General features: G+C 41.8%; 2 protein-coding genes across 2 annotated transcripts; one reads left to right on the top strand and one right to left on the bottom strand.

The window, feature by feature from the left end:
* Positions 1-4,100: 4,100 nt before the first annotated feature.
* Positions 4,101-8,858, top strand: LOC117370202 (vitamin D3 hydroxylase-associated protein). The gene is made up of 15 exons (XM_033965592.2): positions 4,101-4,380; positions 4,505-4,618; positions 4,698-4,838; positions 4,919-5,052; positions 5,152-5,358; positions 5,427-5,467; positions 5,574-5,698; positions 6,192-6,317; positions 6,396-6,487; positions 6,643-6,742; positions 6,846-6,889; positions 6,987-7,026; positions 7,107-7,215; positions 7,331-7,470; positions 7,635-8,858. The coding sequence occupies exons 1-15, from the start codon at positions 4,171-4,173 to the stop codon at positions 7,764-7,766; spliced, it is 1,755 nt and encodes a 584-aa protein (XP_033821483.1). The 5' UTR covers positions 4,101-4,170; the 3' UTR covers positions 7,767-8,858.
* A 2,662-nt stretch (positions 8,859-11,520) lies between these two features.
* Positions 11,521-14,061, bottom strand: LOC117370203 (diencephalon/mesencephalon homeobox protein 1-B-like). Its single transcript, XM_055221288.1, has 4 exons — positions 13,908-14,061; positions 13,544-13,722; positions 12,800-13,232; positions 11,521-12,509 (listed from the first exon to the last, which is right to left on the bottom strand). The coding sequence occupies exons 1-4, from the start codon at positions 14,059-14,061 to the stop codon at positions 12,091-12,093; spliced, it is 1,185 nt and encodes a 394-aa protein (XP_055077263.1). The 3' UTR covers positions 11,521-12,090.
* Between the last annotated feature and the right edge of the window lie 1,083 nt (positions 14,062-15,144).

Genomic DNA, 15,144 nt, shown 5'->3' with positions numbered 1-15,144 from the left:
TGCACTTTTCTGGACTGAGATGTCTGATGTTTTTCCTGGGATCTGCTGTAGCCACTCCTCCAGTTTGGGGGTCACTGCCCCGAGTGCTCTGATGACCATGGGCACCACTGATACCTTCACTTTCCAGGCCTTCTCCAGCTCTTCTTTGAGCCCCTGGTATTTCTCTAGTTTCTCATGTTCCTTTTTCCTGATGTTCCCATCACTTGGTACTGCGATGTCCACCACAACGGCTTTGCTCTGTTGTTTATCCACCACCACATTGTCCAGTTGGTTCGCCATCATCATTCTGTCAGTTTGTATCTGGAAGTCCCACAGGATCTTGGCTTGGTCATTCTCCACTACCTTTGGAGGTGTTTCCCACCTTGATCTTGGAGGTTCCAGTCTGTACTCTGTACAGATGCTTCTGTACTCTATGCCTGCCACTTGGTTATGCCGCTCCATGTATGCTTTCCCTGCCAGCATCTTACACCCTGCAGTTATGTGCTGGATTGTCTCAGGGGCCTCTTTGCACAGCCTACACCTTGGGTTTTGCCTGGCATGGTAGATCTGGGCCTCTATCGCTCTGGTACTCAAGGCCTGCTCCTGTGCAGCCAGGATGAGTGCCTCTGTGCTGTCCTTCAGACCAGCTCTCTCAAGCCATTGGTAGGATTTGTTGATATCAGCCACTTCAGTTATGTTCCGGTGGTACATCCCGTGCAGGGGCGTGTCCTTCCATGATGGTTCCTCCAGCACCTCTTCCTCTGCGCTCCACTGTTTGAGAAATTCGCTGAGCACACCATCTGTTGGGGCCTTGTCTTTGATGTACTTATGGATCTTGGATGTTTCATCCTGGACTGTGGCTCTCACACTCACTAATCCTCAGCCTCGTACCTTTCGGCTCGCGTACAGTCTCAGGGTGCTGGATTTGGGATGGAACCCTCTATGCATGGTCAGGAGCTTTCAGGTCTTAACATCTGTGGTCTGTATCTCCTCCTTTGGCCAGCTTATGATTCCTGCTGAGTATCTGATTACTGGCAGGGCGTAGCTGTTTATTGCCTGAAAATCAGAAATCAGAATCAGAATCACTTTTATTGATCCCTGAGGGGAAATTCTCTTCATTACAGATGCCACCAACCACAAAATAGAAAAATAGAAAATAAGTAGCATCATAATAATTCACAGTGTTAAAAACAATAAGAATAAAATAGAGTCTATAAATAATTTACATAACAACATATTTGCATCAATGTACAGACAGTAAATGGGATATGGCAGTACTTGTATGTGATCAGTTACAGCGAAGAATTGAACAGTTTGATGGCGACAGGCAGGAAAGATTTCCTGTGTCTCTCAGTGGAGCAGCGTGGCAGTAACAGTCTGTGGCTGAATGAGCTCTTCTGATTTGCCAGCACCTTGTGGAGGGGGTGGAAGGGAGAGTCCAGAATAGTCCTGATTTTGGCCAACATCCTCCTGTCCGACACAACAGTCAGAGAGTCCAGCTTCTCCCCCACAACATGGCCAGCCTTCCTGATGATCTTATTGAGTCTATTAGTGTCCCTCACACGCAGACTGCTGCCCCAGCAGACCACAGCGTACTGGGTCTTGTTCTTGCCATTGAGCTGACTCCTTAGGACTTGCCTTACTCGTCTGAGGTATTTGGCCGTGGCTGCTTTCCTTGTTTCCTCTTCAAGGTTGCCATTTGCTTGTGGGATACCAAGGTACTTGTAGCTGGCCTCAATGTCTGTTATTGTCCCTTCTGGGAGGGAGACCCCTTCTGTGTGGACTACCTTCTTCAATTTATGTGCTATGATATAAAATAGATCCACAGCACCCCGCTGAACATTTGAATGGGGTCAAAAATTGTACTTTATCAGAGACAATTGAAATTTGGGACACTCACACTACTTGCCAAAAAAGCCAATGAGGACATGCCTCTATCCAACACTGTGTTACCGTGGAAAATGTGCCACTGAAATACAATGGGGTTCAGACTTCAAACTGAGGTAGCAACATCAGAACATATCTGGGATCAAAAGTTGTTAAAAGAATTTATGGAAGGAAGTTGGTCATGACAAGCTCTTAATGTGGCCATTTTGAAAGTAAAAACATTCCTTGAAACTTTTCGGATTCAAACTGCCCAATGTGGCATTTATGTATTTTTATAACCCAGACATAACCATATGCAACTTAAACTTCTGTCGTTAAAAATGGCTCTCCAGCGCCCCCTGCACAGTTGCTATGATTGCTCCCAAAGTTTTTCGTATATGTACAAATAAGCCAGGATTCAATGATGCTCAGTTATCTTTATTTTGTCTCTATAAGATGCTAACGTTTCCCGTGAAAAACTAAAAAGACAAACACAATTTTATCAGAAGATAGACATTAACACAAAAATATATAATAAAATAAAATACAAATGTGTGTCTTATGACCTTTAAACTTTAGGAGTTGTCAGTCCTTGCATTTTCTCTGTGTTGTCCATGCTTTCATCTTTCTTGATTACCGGAACCACATTTTTATTGTCAAATATTTATTTTATTGCCAAAATGTTTGTACATTTTGATACACTGCTTCAATTTAAAAAAAAAAAACAAAAAAAAAAACCCCGAAACTTCAGCACTTCAGCGGAGCCTCGTGCTGTTGGTAGGTCATTCTGCCTAATCTTGTGTGTATGTGAGCGTGCGTTCATACGATATAAGTATTGTTTGTAATTGGGTATGAATGTTGTATTTTTCCAATTTATTTACAAATGTGTATATTTTATCTTTTGGTGCCATCGCTGTTATACAGAGGACTGCTCCACGTTCAATTACTACTTAAAGCATCAATTGTGTCTATCTACTGCCCATCCTTTTGCAACAGCCACACTCACAAACCTGCACAAGCAACTACCTGTGTAATAATGACTACCTTGATCACAAGCTCCCTCCTCCTAAATAAACATCCCTGAACAGTACAAGTTTGCCTTTTCCTTCTGACCGAGGACGACTCAGTTGAAGATGGATCAGTAAGTAGTACATGCCAGACGCACACAGTACCTTACACAAACTTGTATGAAGTAGACTACATTTTCTCTCCGTGGAGTGACTGGATTCCTTGGAAAAAGCCTGCAGAGCGTGGCGCTCCCTGGAGCTCACTTGGCAGGGCTCCTCTAACAGGTGGAGTCTCAGCTCATACCCATACTCCGTTCTACTTCGCCTCTCTACTATTCTAAACACTGGTACTTTGCCCACAATCACCGTTCAAAGATGTGCTCTTTGTGAATAACGTAAGCCCCTCATTATGGGCTTGTGGAGCCATGCGCACTGAACAGCACCGGTTTTGCGCACCTATTAGAATGTAGCCAAATCTCTAGTGCCACTGCGCTGTCATGTTTCTGTGGCCATATGGTTACAGTTTAGTCTAATACACAGAGCTGAAGCCGGTTTCAGTCCCTTATCTCGAATTCTTCCCCAGTACAGGGTCTGGAGCCCTGCGTACACCCTGTATTCGTGGATGTTCCAGTTACACTGCGTGCAAAGACTTCTTCATCTGTCGGTGTCCTGCCCATGCGCGCTCTGCTACGCGCAGAGGCGCATGGGGGTCATTTCTGGGGAAATGATTGAACAGTTGTTAATGTTTAAAAGGCCAGCAATGTAAAGTTCTACTATCATACATTGGTTTTAATTTAATGATTTACTCATATAAGGGTCATTCTCTTGCACTCTAGTCGTGGCGGTGAATTGTTCTTGCCGCTAAATCTGGAATCTTTATGTTGACTACTTTATTCTTGTAAAATTACTCAAAAACCTTCTCAAAAAATGTGAATTTATTCACGTAAAATTACGACTTTAATATTAAAATGTTACAATTTCATTCTCGTAGCGTAAGTGACCCTTACAATCCACTGTAAGAATAAAATCTTTTTCTGGCTTCAACTTTATTCTCACTAAATTACGACTTTAATGTAGAAATGTTACGACTTTATTCTCGGAGAGCAGAGTCCATAATAATATTTTTGAAGTGACTCTTGTGCTCCGTGGTAATAACGGTGCGGCCGGTATAGACTGAAGCGGGAAGTTCACATCCAAAAATGGGCGGGACTCCGCGTAACATAAAAGAGCCCGTATGTTGGCCTCTCCGGGGACGTATTCAGTTGTGCTGTTCGCTGACCAATGTTAATCGTACTTCAAGACCTGTGGGTTCAAACCAATGGAGACTCTGAGGCAGCTCGTGCAGACAGACAGTCGGCTACACACCGTGACGGAGGTGGCGTTGGTGGCGTGCCTCTTCGGGGGGCTGGTTCTGGTCCGAACCGTGCGCAGCCGGCGACGCGAGAAGAGGCTGATTGCCAAACTCCAAAATCAAAGAGAGCGCAGCCTTCAACAGGCGGAACAACGTGTAATGAAGTATAAACAGGCGGTAGGTCGATGCTTTTGATTAAGTAAAATTAGAACGACTTAAATACAGTTTAGAGGATATTTTGTAATGTGGCGCTTTGTTGCTAGTTGTCCTAATTCATCTAATTGAATCCTGTATCTTTTAGCATCCTGTGACAAACTCCGCTTTCATCTTGAATCTGTCTTTGTCTGAGTTGACAAACCAGCTTCAAGAAGGTTCATTGTCTCCAGAAGAGGTCTTTTATGCATATATGGATAAGGTGCACTCCTCTTTAACCAGAATGTCTTTAAAAGTCAGCCAGGTAAACCACATCTAACCACCGTTTTGTCTTTATCCAGACTCTTGATGTACAACAAAAACTGAACTGCTGCACTGAAATTATTTTGGACAGTTTTGAGCAGTTAAAAGCTATTGACTCAGGAAAAAAAGGCCTCTTATATGGCGTTCCTGTCAGTCTTAAAGAAAATATCTTTCTCAAGGTACAGTTTGTTTTATAAGCTGATAAAGTATCATTATTAAACACAACAATAACATTTTGTTTTATCTCATATCAATATAGAACAGTGCGTCTTCTTGTGGAGTGGTCAGATTTGTACACCAGCCTGCTGATGATGACTGTGTGCTGGTGAAAGTGCTGAAGAAGCAAGGAGCAATTCCTTTTGTGAGAACAAACGTTCCACAGTCTTTATTAAAGTAAATATATTTATATGAACATAGTAATAATACACACACATGCTACCTCACACCCACACATAAAATACTTAATCTTTATCCTTGTTTTCACTCTTGCAGCTATGATTGCAGTAACCAATTTTATGGGCAGACTTTGAACCCATGTAATCTCCAAAAAACTTCAGGAGGTTCTTCTGGCGGAGAGGCGTCCCTGATTGCTGGAGGAGGGTCTGTGATTGGTCTAGGCTCTGACATTGGAGGTAGTGTTCGGATCCCTGCATCGTTTTGTGGCATTTGTGGGCTAAAGCCAACATCAGGTCGATTGAGGTGAACAGCACATGCTTTTGATGAATTTAGGACATTTTATTGTTTTATTACATATTTGTCCTTTATAGCTCCAGGGGTCTTAAATCCATTTACCGAGGGCAAAAGGCTGGTAAAGTGAAACATTCAAACACTTTCTCTTACAAATTTTCTATAAACATTTTTTATGAAAACAAACATGACAGATTTTACCACTTACTCTGATGTGTCATTAACAGTGCTGAGTTCTATTGGACCATTGGGAAAGGATGTGGACAGTTTGGCTCTGTTTATGAGGGCCATACTTTGTGATGACATGTATTCCCTGGATCCAACTGTTCCACCGCTGCCATTTAAGGAGGAGGTCTGTACTGCTTTGGCATTTGCTCACTACACATCACGTGACTAATGTAGTAAATTGTGAGGTAATACTACTACTAATAATAATATTATTATTTACACCTTCAAATAACAGAGTTTACAAAGTGCTTCACAACAGAGCAAAAAGTCAACCCAAAACATGCAGAATAGTTAAAATCCTGCAGGAAAGCTTAGCACAAGATCTGGAGATGGGTCCCTGAGTGCTGTAGCCCACTGCTCCTAACAGGTTACCCCAGCTGCACTGGTTCAAGGATGGGACAAATGCAGAGAATTAATTTTACGCATAAGGGTGACTTGCATGAAGTATATAAAATAGTATAAATTGTAAAAAATTTGAGAATTGTTATGACCTAATGCACAGTGATACAGTTACCTTTTCATTGTCTCTATGTATTCTTGTGTTGTTGCCTATGCTTATTTGAGTCTGCTGTTCTCCCGGAGGATGCAAATTTAGCTCCATTGTGTATTGTCTCCAGGTGTACCGAAGCAGGAAACCTCTGAGAATTGGATATTTTGAACAAATTGAGGAAACACCAGCATCTCCATCAATGATTCGAGCAGTGCAAGAAGTCAAGGCTTTGTTAGAGCAAGCAGGCCACACTGTAAAGACAACCTGCCTCTACAAAAATGCATATAATACAGTTCAGTTTTACCTGCAAGTCTATTTATTTTCTCTGTAGTTGGTGCCTTACAACCCAGTGAAAGTTGAAATGAATGAACTAGCAATAAAAGGGGCCATATCAGATGGAGGCGGCACTTATGTACAACAATTGTGAGTTATTGTTCTCTTAATTAAAATGAATTGTAAACTGAAATAAGCTATAGGACTACTGACATTCCTGGGATGTGGCTTGTTTAATCCTGGCTTGTCTGGCTTATCTCACTGCAAATATTTAACTTCTTTCTTTTTTGTTTGCATATTTCAAGGAAAGGAAGTAGGATTGACCCCACTCTTAGAGCTCAGTTTTTGATTTACAGAATTCCAAATTGGTTGAAGAAAATAATTGCCTTCATCATTAAACCTTTGGTAAATTGCTTTTATAAAGTTGATATTAAATAATTTCTTATCTCTAATATAATACCTTAAGCATTTTGTGACTAAGTAGTATTTTTTTTGTTTAACTTTGTAGTGGCCCTACGGAGGGCAAATATTACAATATTTCTCTGGAGTTGGGTGAGTCTTACACATGCTGCTATACGCCCACAGTTGTCTGTATTCAGTTAACTGTATCAGTTTGATTGAAAAAAAAAACAGACATTTTACTTTTTAGATCTGTTGCTGGTCTTTGGAAGCTGCATGCTTCAATAGAGGTGATACTGTTTTTGCATGTGTTTCTCAGTCAATTGATATACTTCAGATTATGCTGTTTTTAAAACCTCTTTGTTTGTAGGACTGTGTAAAGGACACAATAGCAGAGTGGCAACGACTCAATATAGATGTTGTCCTTTGCCCAATAATTGGGCCAGCTTTCAACTTCAATTATTGTGGCAAGCTCACTTGTAAGTTGTTAGTCAAATACAATTTTTATTGGCTTGATGCATGTCTTAGACAATGTACGAAGCAATTGAGTTTACATACAATGATGTTAAGGGTTTTTGCAATTTTATACCCCAGGTATGGCTTCATTTTCAATGATCTACAATGTGCTCAACTTTTGCGCCGGTGTTGTGCCTGTTTCCATTGTGACTGCACAGGACGAGAAAAACCTCTGCCACTTAGCATCAGGGAGTCTGTTTGAACGGATTCTAAACAAGGTAAAGATGAGAGCAGACTTTCATGTACTTCCAGATGTTCAAAGAGTAGGCACTTGGTAAATAGTTTTTTTAAATTGGTGAACTGAAGTTTGTCAATATCCCACCAGATGGCGACAAGAGACTGTTGTTGTATGGCTGTATGCTGAACATTGTACTGTTTGTAGGCTGCAAAAGGAGGAGAGGGCCTTCCTGTTGCCGTCCAGTGTGTGGCTCTGCCTTGGCAGGATGAACTCTGCCTGCGCTTTATGAAGGAGGTGGAGGAGCTCGTCAAGAAACAGAGGATAAATGAACGTTAGGAGTTGGTGAATGTTTGTGTGCTCAAGAAAGTTATGTTCAATTTCAGTTGGCTTGGGATGCATGGGTACATCACCAGAATCCCATACATCCCAAGTGAAATGTTGAAGTGATAATTAAGAACAGTGGGTCTCATCACATATTTGATATGTTTATGTACAGCACACATTTAATGTAGAACCAGATCTACCAAAACTAATGACACATGACATATTAATGGGTCCAGAATGAAAAGTTAACACCATTAACATACCAATTAACAAATCAAAACCATGATCAGAAATAAACTTAACTCGAAAAATCTAATAATCAAATTTTGACTGTGCCACATAACTGCAGCCTATGTAGGTGGTCTTTCCATTTCATTTGTCTTCTGTATTCCAGAAATGAAATAAGGAGGCAAGTGTTACCGCAGACTAGGCAAAGAGCTGAAATTGAGAGGTAGTTCTTAGCATTATATGTGGCACATGGAGCAGCTCTGACTGTGCCGCTCAGTCAGGGAGCGCTAAGCTTTTAGCGCCTTCCATGGTCTTCAGAGAAAACTTGACATTGTTCCTAAATCCCTTAGGATCCCAAACTGAAGTCATAACAAACGATAACAAGCTAAATTCACATTGCAACCTTTGTCTATGCTTGGGCTAAAATATGTGAACCTTTTTCACTTTAAGAAACAAGTTGACAGTTTACACTGAAATGAAAACCTTGTCTTCATTAATTACTCCAGTCTATTAAAAATCTATATACAACTGTATTAAACCAAACAAAATTTTTGAATTTCTTTTTTAGAGCATGAATTAATCAATGATCAATGCATGAACAGAATATGTGGCACATAAATTACTTGTAAAAGTCAGGTAATGGAGAGTTGCACTAGTGGAGCCACTAGTACTGTAATGATACTGCAGATCTAACGTGTGGCCCTGGGATGCCATGGTGCTTGCTCATGTAACGTCTCATTGGTAAGAGCAAAAAACACCTCATTTACAGAAACCTTAGGCTATAAGATCAGGTACTTTAAAAGCCATCCAAACACATTGGACCCTGCCTGTGCACTAGCAAATAAAACACCTTGAGATTGCTCCAACTAAACTAGGATGATTCTGTCTTAATGTCTCATTTCAGGGACCAAGAAGCTCATGGTCTTTATGACTGCAGAGAATTGCACATAGCAATGTTTGACACAGCAGGAGTCTACCTTTTGAGATGATCAAAGTCGCAAGTTCAACCAGCAACCAGGGCCACTTACAGCAGACATCACGAAGCTGAGAGATTGGCAGCTTTTAGGTCTTTGGTCCATTTCATGAGCCATTACTAGCACAGAGGCAGCATGCTGCGCAGGACGAGTGGGAGGAGGTGAAGGCAGCTTAACAGACAGCTGATACAGGTGTATAGGCGGTATCAAACAGCAGAGCTGTCAATGCTGCAGCCTCCAAATTTTGTCTGAAGAAGTTAAGTATACGACTGATTTAACTATGACAGGATTAGCCAAGAGCTTTGAATGATTCTCTCAGATTCTGTGACTCAACAATTCAGTGATCCACGTTCTATCAGCTTTAAAGGCCCTATCCAAAGTTTCAAGAGCTTACCCTTTGGACAAGGGCTACTTTTCTTTTTCACAGCCCTGCTTTTCCTTTTTTGCTGCTTTCAGTTGTTCATCAACCCTACGTCCACACCAGCTCTTCCATCCGCCTTTCTCTCCACATCTGCTAGGTTTGAGTTTTCTTTCTTTTCTCCAGCACTGAGCTTGGCCCAAGGCCCTTATAGCCAAATTGGTTTACATTGGAGAGATAAATGCTCTGCAAATGCGCTTAAACACGTACAGTAAAAAATGCAGACAGTGCGTGTCAGGATTATCACCCAAGTCAGGGGGAGAAAGGCGAGCGTCTCAGTAGCACAAAGCTGGGGAACCCGAGTGAAGCCTCAGATAGAGTCCGTCTCATCCACTCCGCAGGAGAAAGACAGAAAAGCAGAGGGGTTTAGCATTTGCAAGCTGGTCTGTAATGCTTGGCATTATATAACCTGTCGTAAACAATTAAAACTCCAGTGGCTTAGAGAAAAGATTGTTTCACAGGTGAGCAAACTCCTGAACCACTGGCAAGAAAAGACTGGGTGGTCTGTGTTTTAACTGTAGTGTACAAACATGGTAGAAACTGTTTTTCTCTTATTTTTTTAAGATTAATTATAATTTCCACTTGGGCTGCAGGCAAAAGGTACACATGCTCTTATTTTTTCACTCCACCTGCTGCTATCTACAAGGAGACACTGAGCTGGAGTTCTCTCACTTCAGTGTATGGTCACATGCTTCACTGAGGGGATTTGGATGTAAAACTTCCAAGAAAGACCACCGTCACCCCCCTCACATAGTCCCCCCTTTTCTCATCTCCATGACCTTCCCCGCCTCTCGAATCTGTGCCACCCCCCAGACCTCCCAACACAAAGGCCTGAGAGCGAACCCGGCACAGAAATCATAGCACACCATTCAATCATTGTTTTTTCCCCTTTCTCACCCCTTTTATGGTCCCACTAAAGGTTTTAGCTGGGCAGAGAAGGAGGGCTGTCACTGAGGAAACCTTAGCCCATTGATGAAGTGACAGGAGCTGCCAGAATATGATCCTAATCCTGTTTCTAGCATTCTTTTGGCCCGCTGGCATCGCAATTCCTCCACACATTCTCTGGGCTGTCAACGAGGAAAATCCCTCTAATAGTGCATTGCCCAGATACACATCAAAGAGCTCCTGGAAACCTTCAGCAGCTTAGCTGCCAAAGACACACTCACACAGCCACAACCTTCTCCTTTACTCCTGCTGTCTTGGGAGGAGCCAGCAAGCATGTGCATGCTACATGGACAACTGAATAGCTTAACTTAGTTGGCAATTTATAGTTTCAACTGTATTTTTTATTCTTAATTCATTTAGTTTTCAATCGGGGGGGACCCTCCCTTTTTCTTGAAATAAAATGATATAATAGTTTAATCTTAATCTTTATAATGTGAAAAACGCAGGAAACCCCTGAAGAAAACAGGTGTCTCAACTTTGCTGCCTTGAAGAGCCCTTTAAGTCCTATTTCATCTCATTCTTTTCTTACTTAATCCATCGATATCCCAACCAAAGGTAATCTTCTTATGGCAAAGCGTTCTGTTTCGGTGCAGCCAAAACCTCGCTGACAGGGTGGGGTGGGGGTGTGGGGGAATTACAGCCTCATACACTGTGTCACTCATTTAATTTAAGATTAGATTCTGTTGAAGAACAACAAGTGCGTCTCTGTGCTGTTTTAGGAGGTTTCTTGTGTCATCAAATTATTTACATCTCAGTGGTACGTGTCCAGCACTTACAGGCCCAGGAACAACTGAATGTTAAAGCTGATGATAACAATGGGGTGCCATCAAATATATTATTAAATAAATCTAAGCTACTTGCTGATAAACTAATAAAGGCATTTTCATTTTCATTTGCAGTTTATTCATTTGCATTAATGATAAATTACTCACATTTAAAACGTTTCTGAAGTACATTTTACAATAAAATTACAATATTTTACATAATTTGTGTTTTCTCATGATTCTCTAGGAGAGCCTCCAGTGTTTGTTTTGTGTTTACATTGATGTTCCTCTGTTCACGTAAAGGATGCTTCTTTTTCAGCCATCATTTTGAGTTGGCAAAACAAAAACTCCTTCCACAAAAGACATGGAATGACTTCAACCTTGTATACAGTAGATGTAGAGTACACGTGTACAGAAATATTGTATTTACAGTTTTCATGAGCTTTACCACAATTCAATTGGGCAACCTGTCCTGATGTTGTGACTGTTTGGCCGACGTGATTGACTGCTGCCCTCTATAGGCATAGTCCATGCATGCATGCACAGTTCACAGAATTTAATTGTTTTTGCTTTTGTATATGTAGTTGGTTTCCCTTTTCATGAGCTGTGACTTTGAGCATCTTCCCAGATCCATGTATGTCATGAGCAGATGTGCTTAAAATAGTAATGCGGGCAACTTAAGATAAATGGTTGACTTCACATAATGTCTTTGAGTCACTTTTTCAGGTGAAATTGCTGGAGAATTTTGGAGAGGGGGATGTGTCTCCAGGGAGATATCCATGCTTTTTCTAGAATACTCCACAATATGACATTATCCTTATCTATCCCCCCTGCACATATCTGACCTGTGGCCTGATGCTGTCTTTATGGGGAAAGGCTTCTTTAATGCGATACTGTGGAGCATTCCACACAAAGCAATAATCTCCATGACTGAACCAGGTGGACGACCCTCGATCTGAAAAGTTACATAGTGCAGCTTTAAGTCAGTGCTGTAGACATGAGCAGGGTCAGTTGGGGAGCGTGTCCAGTCCCAGTGATGCCGCGTGCTGCTTGGCCCTCAGCCGCAGGTTCTCGATACTTGTGGTCTTACTGTTGAGACTACCTGGGAGACTTCCTGGAGCTGCCTGTAACAGTGGGCTGTTCCAAACCTGCTGGGCCTGGGACAAGGTCTGATAGTAGGACTGACAGGGCAGAGATCCCAGGGGCGCAGACATGTTGACATTCATCCCCAGGTAGGGCAGGGAGGAGGGTGCACTCATGTCAAAAGACGGGTAGTGTACCAGGTTGTTGGTTGCCGCCATGTGCTGCCGAAACTGCTCCTGAAGACGGAACAGGCTAAGAGGGGAGGAGGCGTAGGAGTTACTCGTCACCAAACTGCTGGACACGGCGCTGGAAGAGGGCAGGGCCGGAGAACTGAGTGGAGAGTCTGAGAGGAGGAGAATACTTTAGCCAGGTATCATAGCTGTACAAATGCAGAGCAAGTTTTTTTTTTAATTGTTTTCTGACTGCATTTTTGTACTAAAATATTTTCAAGGGCTTTAAAATTTGAAATTCTATCCACTAAAGTTTTGTACACATTTTGGCTTTTCTGTAAAGAATTATATTTAAGCATTTATACTTTTTCCTTTTTTTAAAACTAGGCTATTAATCCTGAACTTGTTGTGCATTCAAGTTGCTAGAAGACTGTTTCTACTGTTTGTGGTGGCACTGTCTTACCTGATGTTGGACTGAGGCGTTTGCAGGATGGAGAGCCGCTCCCTGGTCGTGCGCCCCCCTCCCCCTGCACCTCCTCCCCACTCTTCACCCTGGGCTCCCCTCTTATGGTCTCCTCTTCTCTGTCAGCATTATCTTCTGCTGCTGACTCGCTGTCCGATGGCTCTGGGGAGGTGACGTTCACTTCCACACTCATCTCGGCCGCCTGAGCCTGAGCTGCTGTCAGTCTGTCGGAGTCTGAGTGACAGGATGAGGTGGAGGAGGGGGGAGGGGGAGAGCGGGTGGAGGGAGCTGGGGTGGTGTCAGTGCCGTCACTTTTGGGGTCCTCTGCTGAACCCTCTGTGGATCCTGACGCCTCCTTCTGCTTCTGGAGCTGCTCTTTCTGCAGGCTGCGCTGCTTCTTCCGAAACTTTGCTCTGCGGTTTTTAAACCAAACCTACAAAATATGAAACATGCCTTTGAGCATATCATTTTTAATACTTGACTGTTACACACCTGCCTCTACCGTCTGTACAGTAGTGTGCAAAATATACCTTAAAAGAAAGAGTCATGGAAATTCCTCTTTCTGGAAATAGCATCAATGATTACACCCAGAAATATTTAAAAGATATAAAGGGAATGTTGTTGTAATCAAGATTGTAATAAATACTGCTTCTTTGAATTTTTGACAATACGTATTCTAAAGATACTCCTAAATTCATCAAAGTCCCCTGATCTTATTTTATGTAATTGTAAGAGCAGACATACCTGTACGCGGGCTTCGGGCAGGTTAGTGCACATGGCCAGGCGTTCCCTCATCACCACATCTGGGTAGTGGGTCTTTTGAAAAGTCTTCTCCAGAGCCTCAAGCTGCTGTGCGGTGAAGGCCGTCCGACTGCGACGCTGCTTTCTGTGCTGGGAGCCATAACGGGCCTCAAGAATGATATCTTGAAATGTACAGCCGTTGAGAAGAAAGAAATAGAAGTTTAATTGAAGTTCTGCATTTTTTGGTCAATGCTTAACATAAAATTCTAAAATCTGATTGGCTACACTGCCTGACAATCAAATGCCAGGCACTCACAATAAATGAGTGTGAACTAAATGGAAAACAAAATGAGCTACTTATTCTTACCAGCCAATCTCTCCGCCAGAGTGAGGGCATGTACCGAGGGTCTATAGTCGGGGGCGTGCTGGGCCTGTTGCGCCGCCTGCTGGTGAAGATTGTACATAGCGCTCAGTGAGTTCATCGCGTGCAGTGAGTAGCCGTTCACCCCGTAGTGCTGCATGTTTAGGTCTGCAAAAAATGGACAGAAACGGACAAAAACGCCAACTGTTTAATCAAAGTAAAGAGATACAATTACTACATTTATCAATAAATAATAAAATACAAATAGTAAAAGTACAAAATAATTTAAAATATGTAAATTTAATCGTAGTGTTTTATTTATGCTAAATATTAGACTGAGAAAACAATTAAGCAACAGCTAAACATCAATCATTTTTAACACAAGAAAAGCAAGAAAAACTAAATTGACACATATTAAATTGTTTTAAAAGAAGTATTTTATAGAGCTAAATTATTCCTTGTGGGAAAGATAGGCTGGCGTGAGCAGACCTGTGTTTTAGTTTTAGTTTTTCCTGTGTTTTTCCTGTGTGAATGGTCATGTATGTTAGCTTGCTCTGAGACTGAATATTTGAAATGAATAAACAATCAATAAAAAAATATATTATAGGGTACATTATATTTAAAAATAAGAAAATGAAGATTGGATTAATTAAATTCAGCAGAAAAAATAGGCAATTGGAGGAAAAATACTGAACAAGTTTAGTGTATTCAAATAGTTTGTACTAATTCAAATTTATCTGCTACCTGTCAAAATAAAAAAAAAAATATAATAACAATAAATGTGCTTTACAAATAAATTATTCGTTTTTTCTCTATTAGTCATATCTCAAATAATAATGCCTACAGTAAATGAAAATGACTTTAAATAGTATTTATGCAATGCGCCGTGTCCTTGTTTATGGATTCACTAATCACACTTGGCTCATACGGAGTCGCTGAGAGCTGCTTTTAACAGTCCTCCAAGGATCAAAATATGTATTTTGTGTTTGAGAGACAGACTCAAATTGAGGCCGTGTATTTGAGTCTGTGGCGGGTCCCAGGCCGGTGTCAGGCGCCTGCAGGCGGAAGGACAGAGGGGACCAGGCTGAAATATGCACGAGGTTCCCCAGTGGAGCCCTGTCTAATGTGGTGTAAATAGCTCTCCACTACAAGGCCATTCATTTATCCGCCCGCCTGACACGTGAAAGGTGCAGCGTGCACTTAAACCCGGAGTCAAATAAAACTACTCTTTTTTTTCCTTGTG

The sequence above is a fragment of the Periophthalmus magnuspinnatus genome, chromosome 4 (assembly GCF_009829125.3).
Source record: "Periophthalmus magnuspinnatus isolate fPerMag1 chromosome 4, fPerMag1.2.pri, whole genome shotgun sequence".
In the NCBI taxonomy this organism is placed as follows: Eukaryota; Metazoa; Chordata; class Actinopteri; order Gobiiformes; family Gobiidae; genus Periophthalmus; species Periophthalmus magnuspinnatus.
The sequence above is the reverse complement of the archived record's forward strand: the minus strand, read 5'-3'. Positions and strand labels throughout refer to the sequence as shown.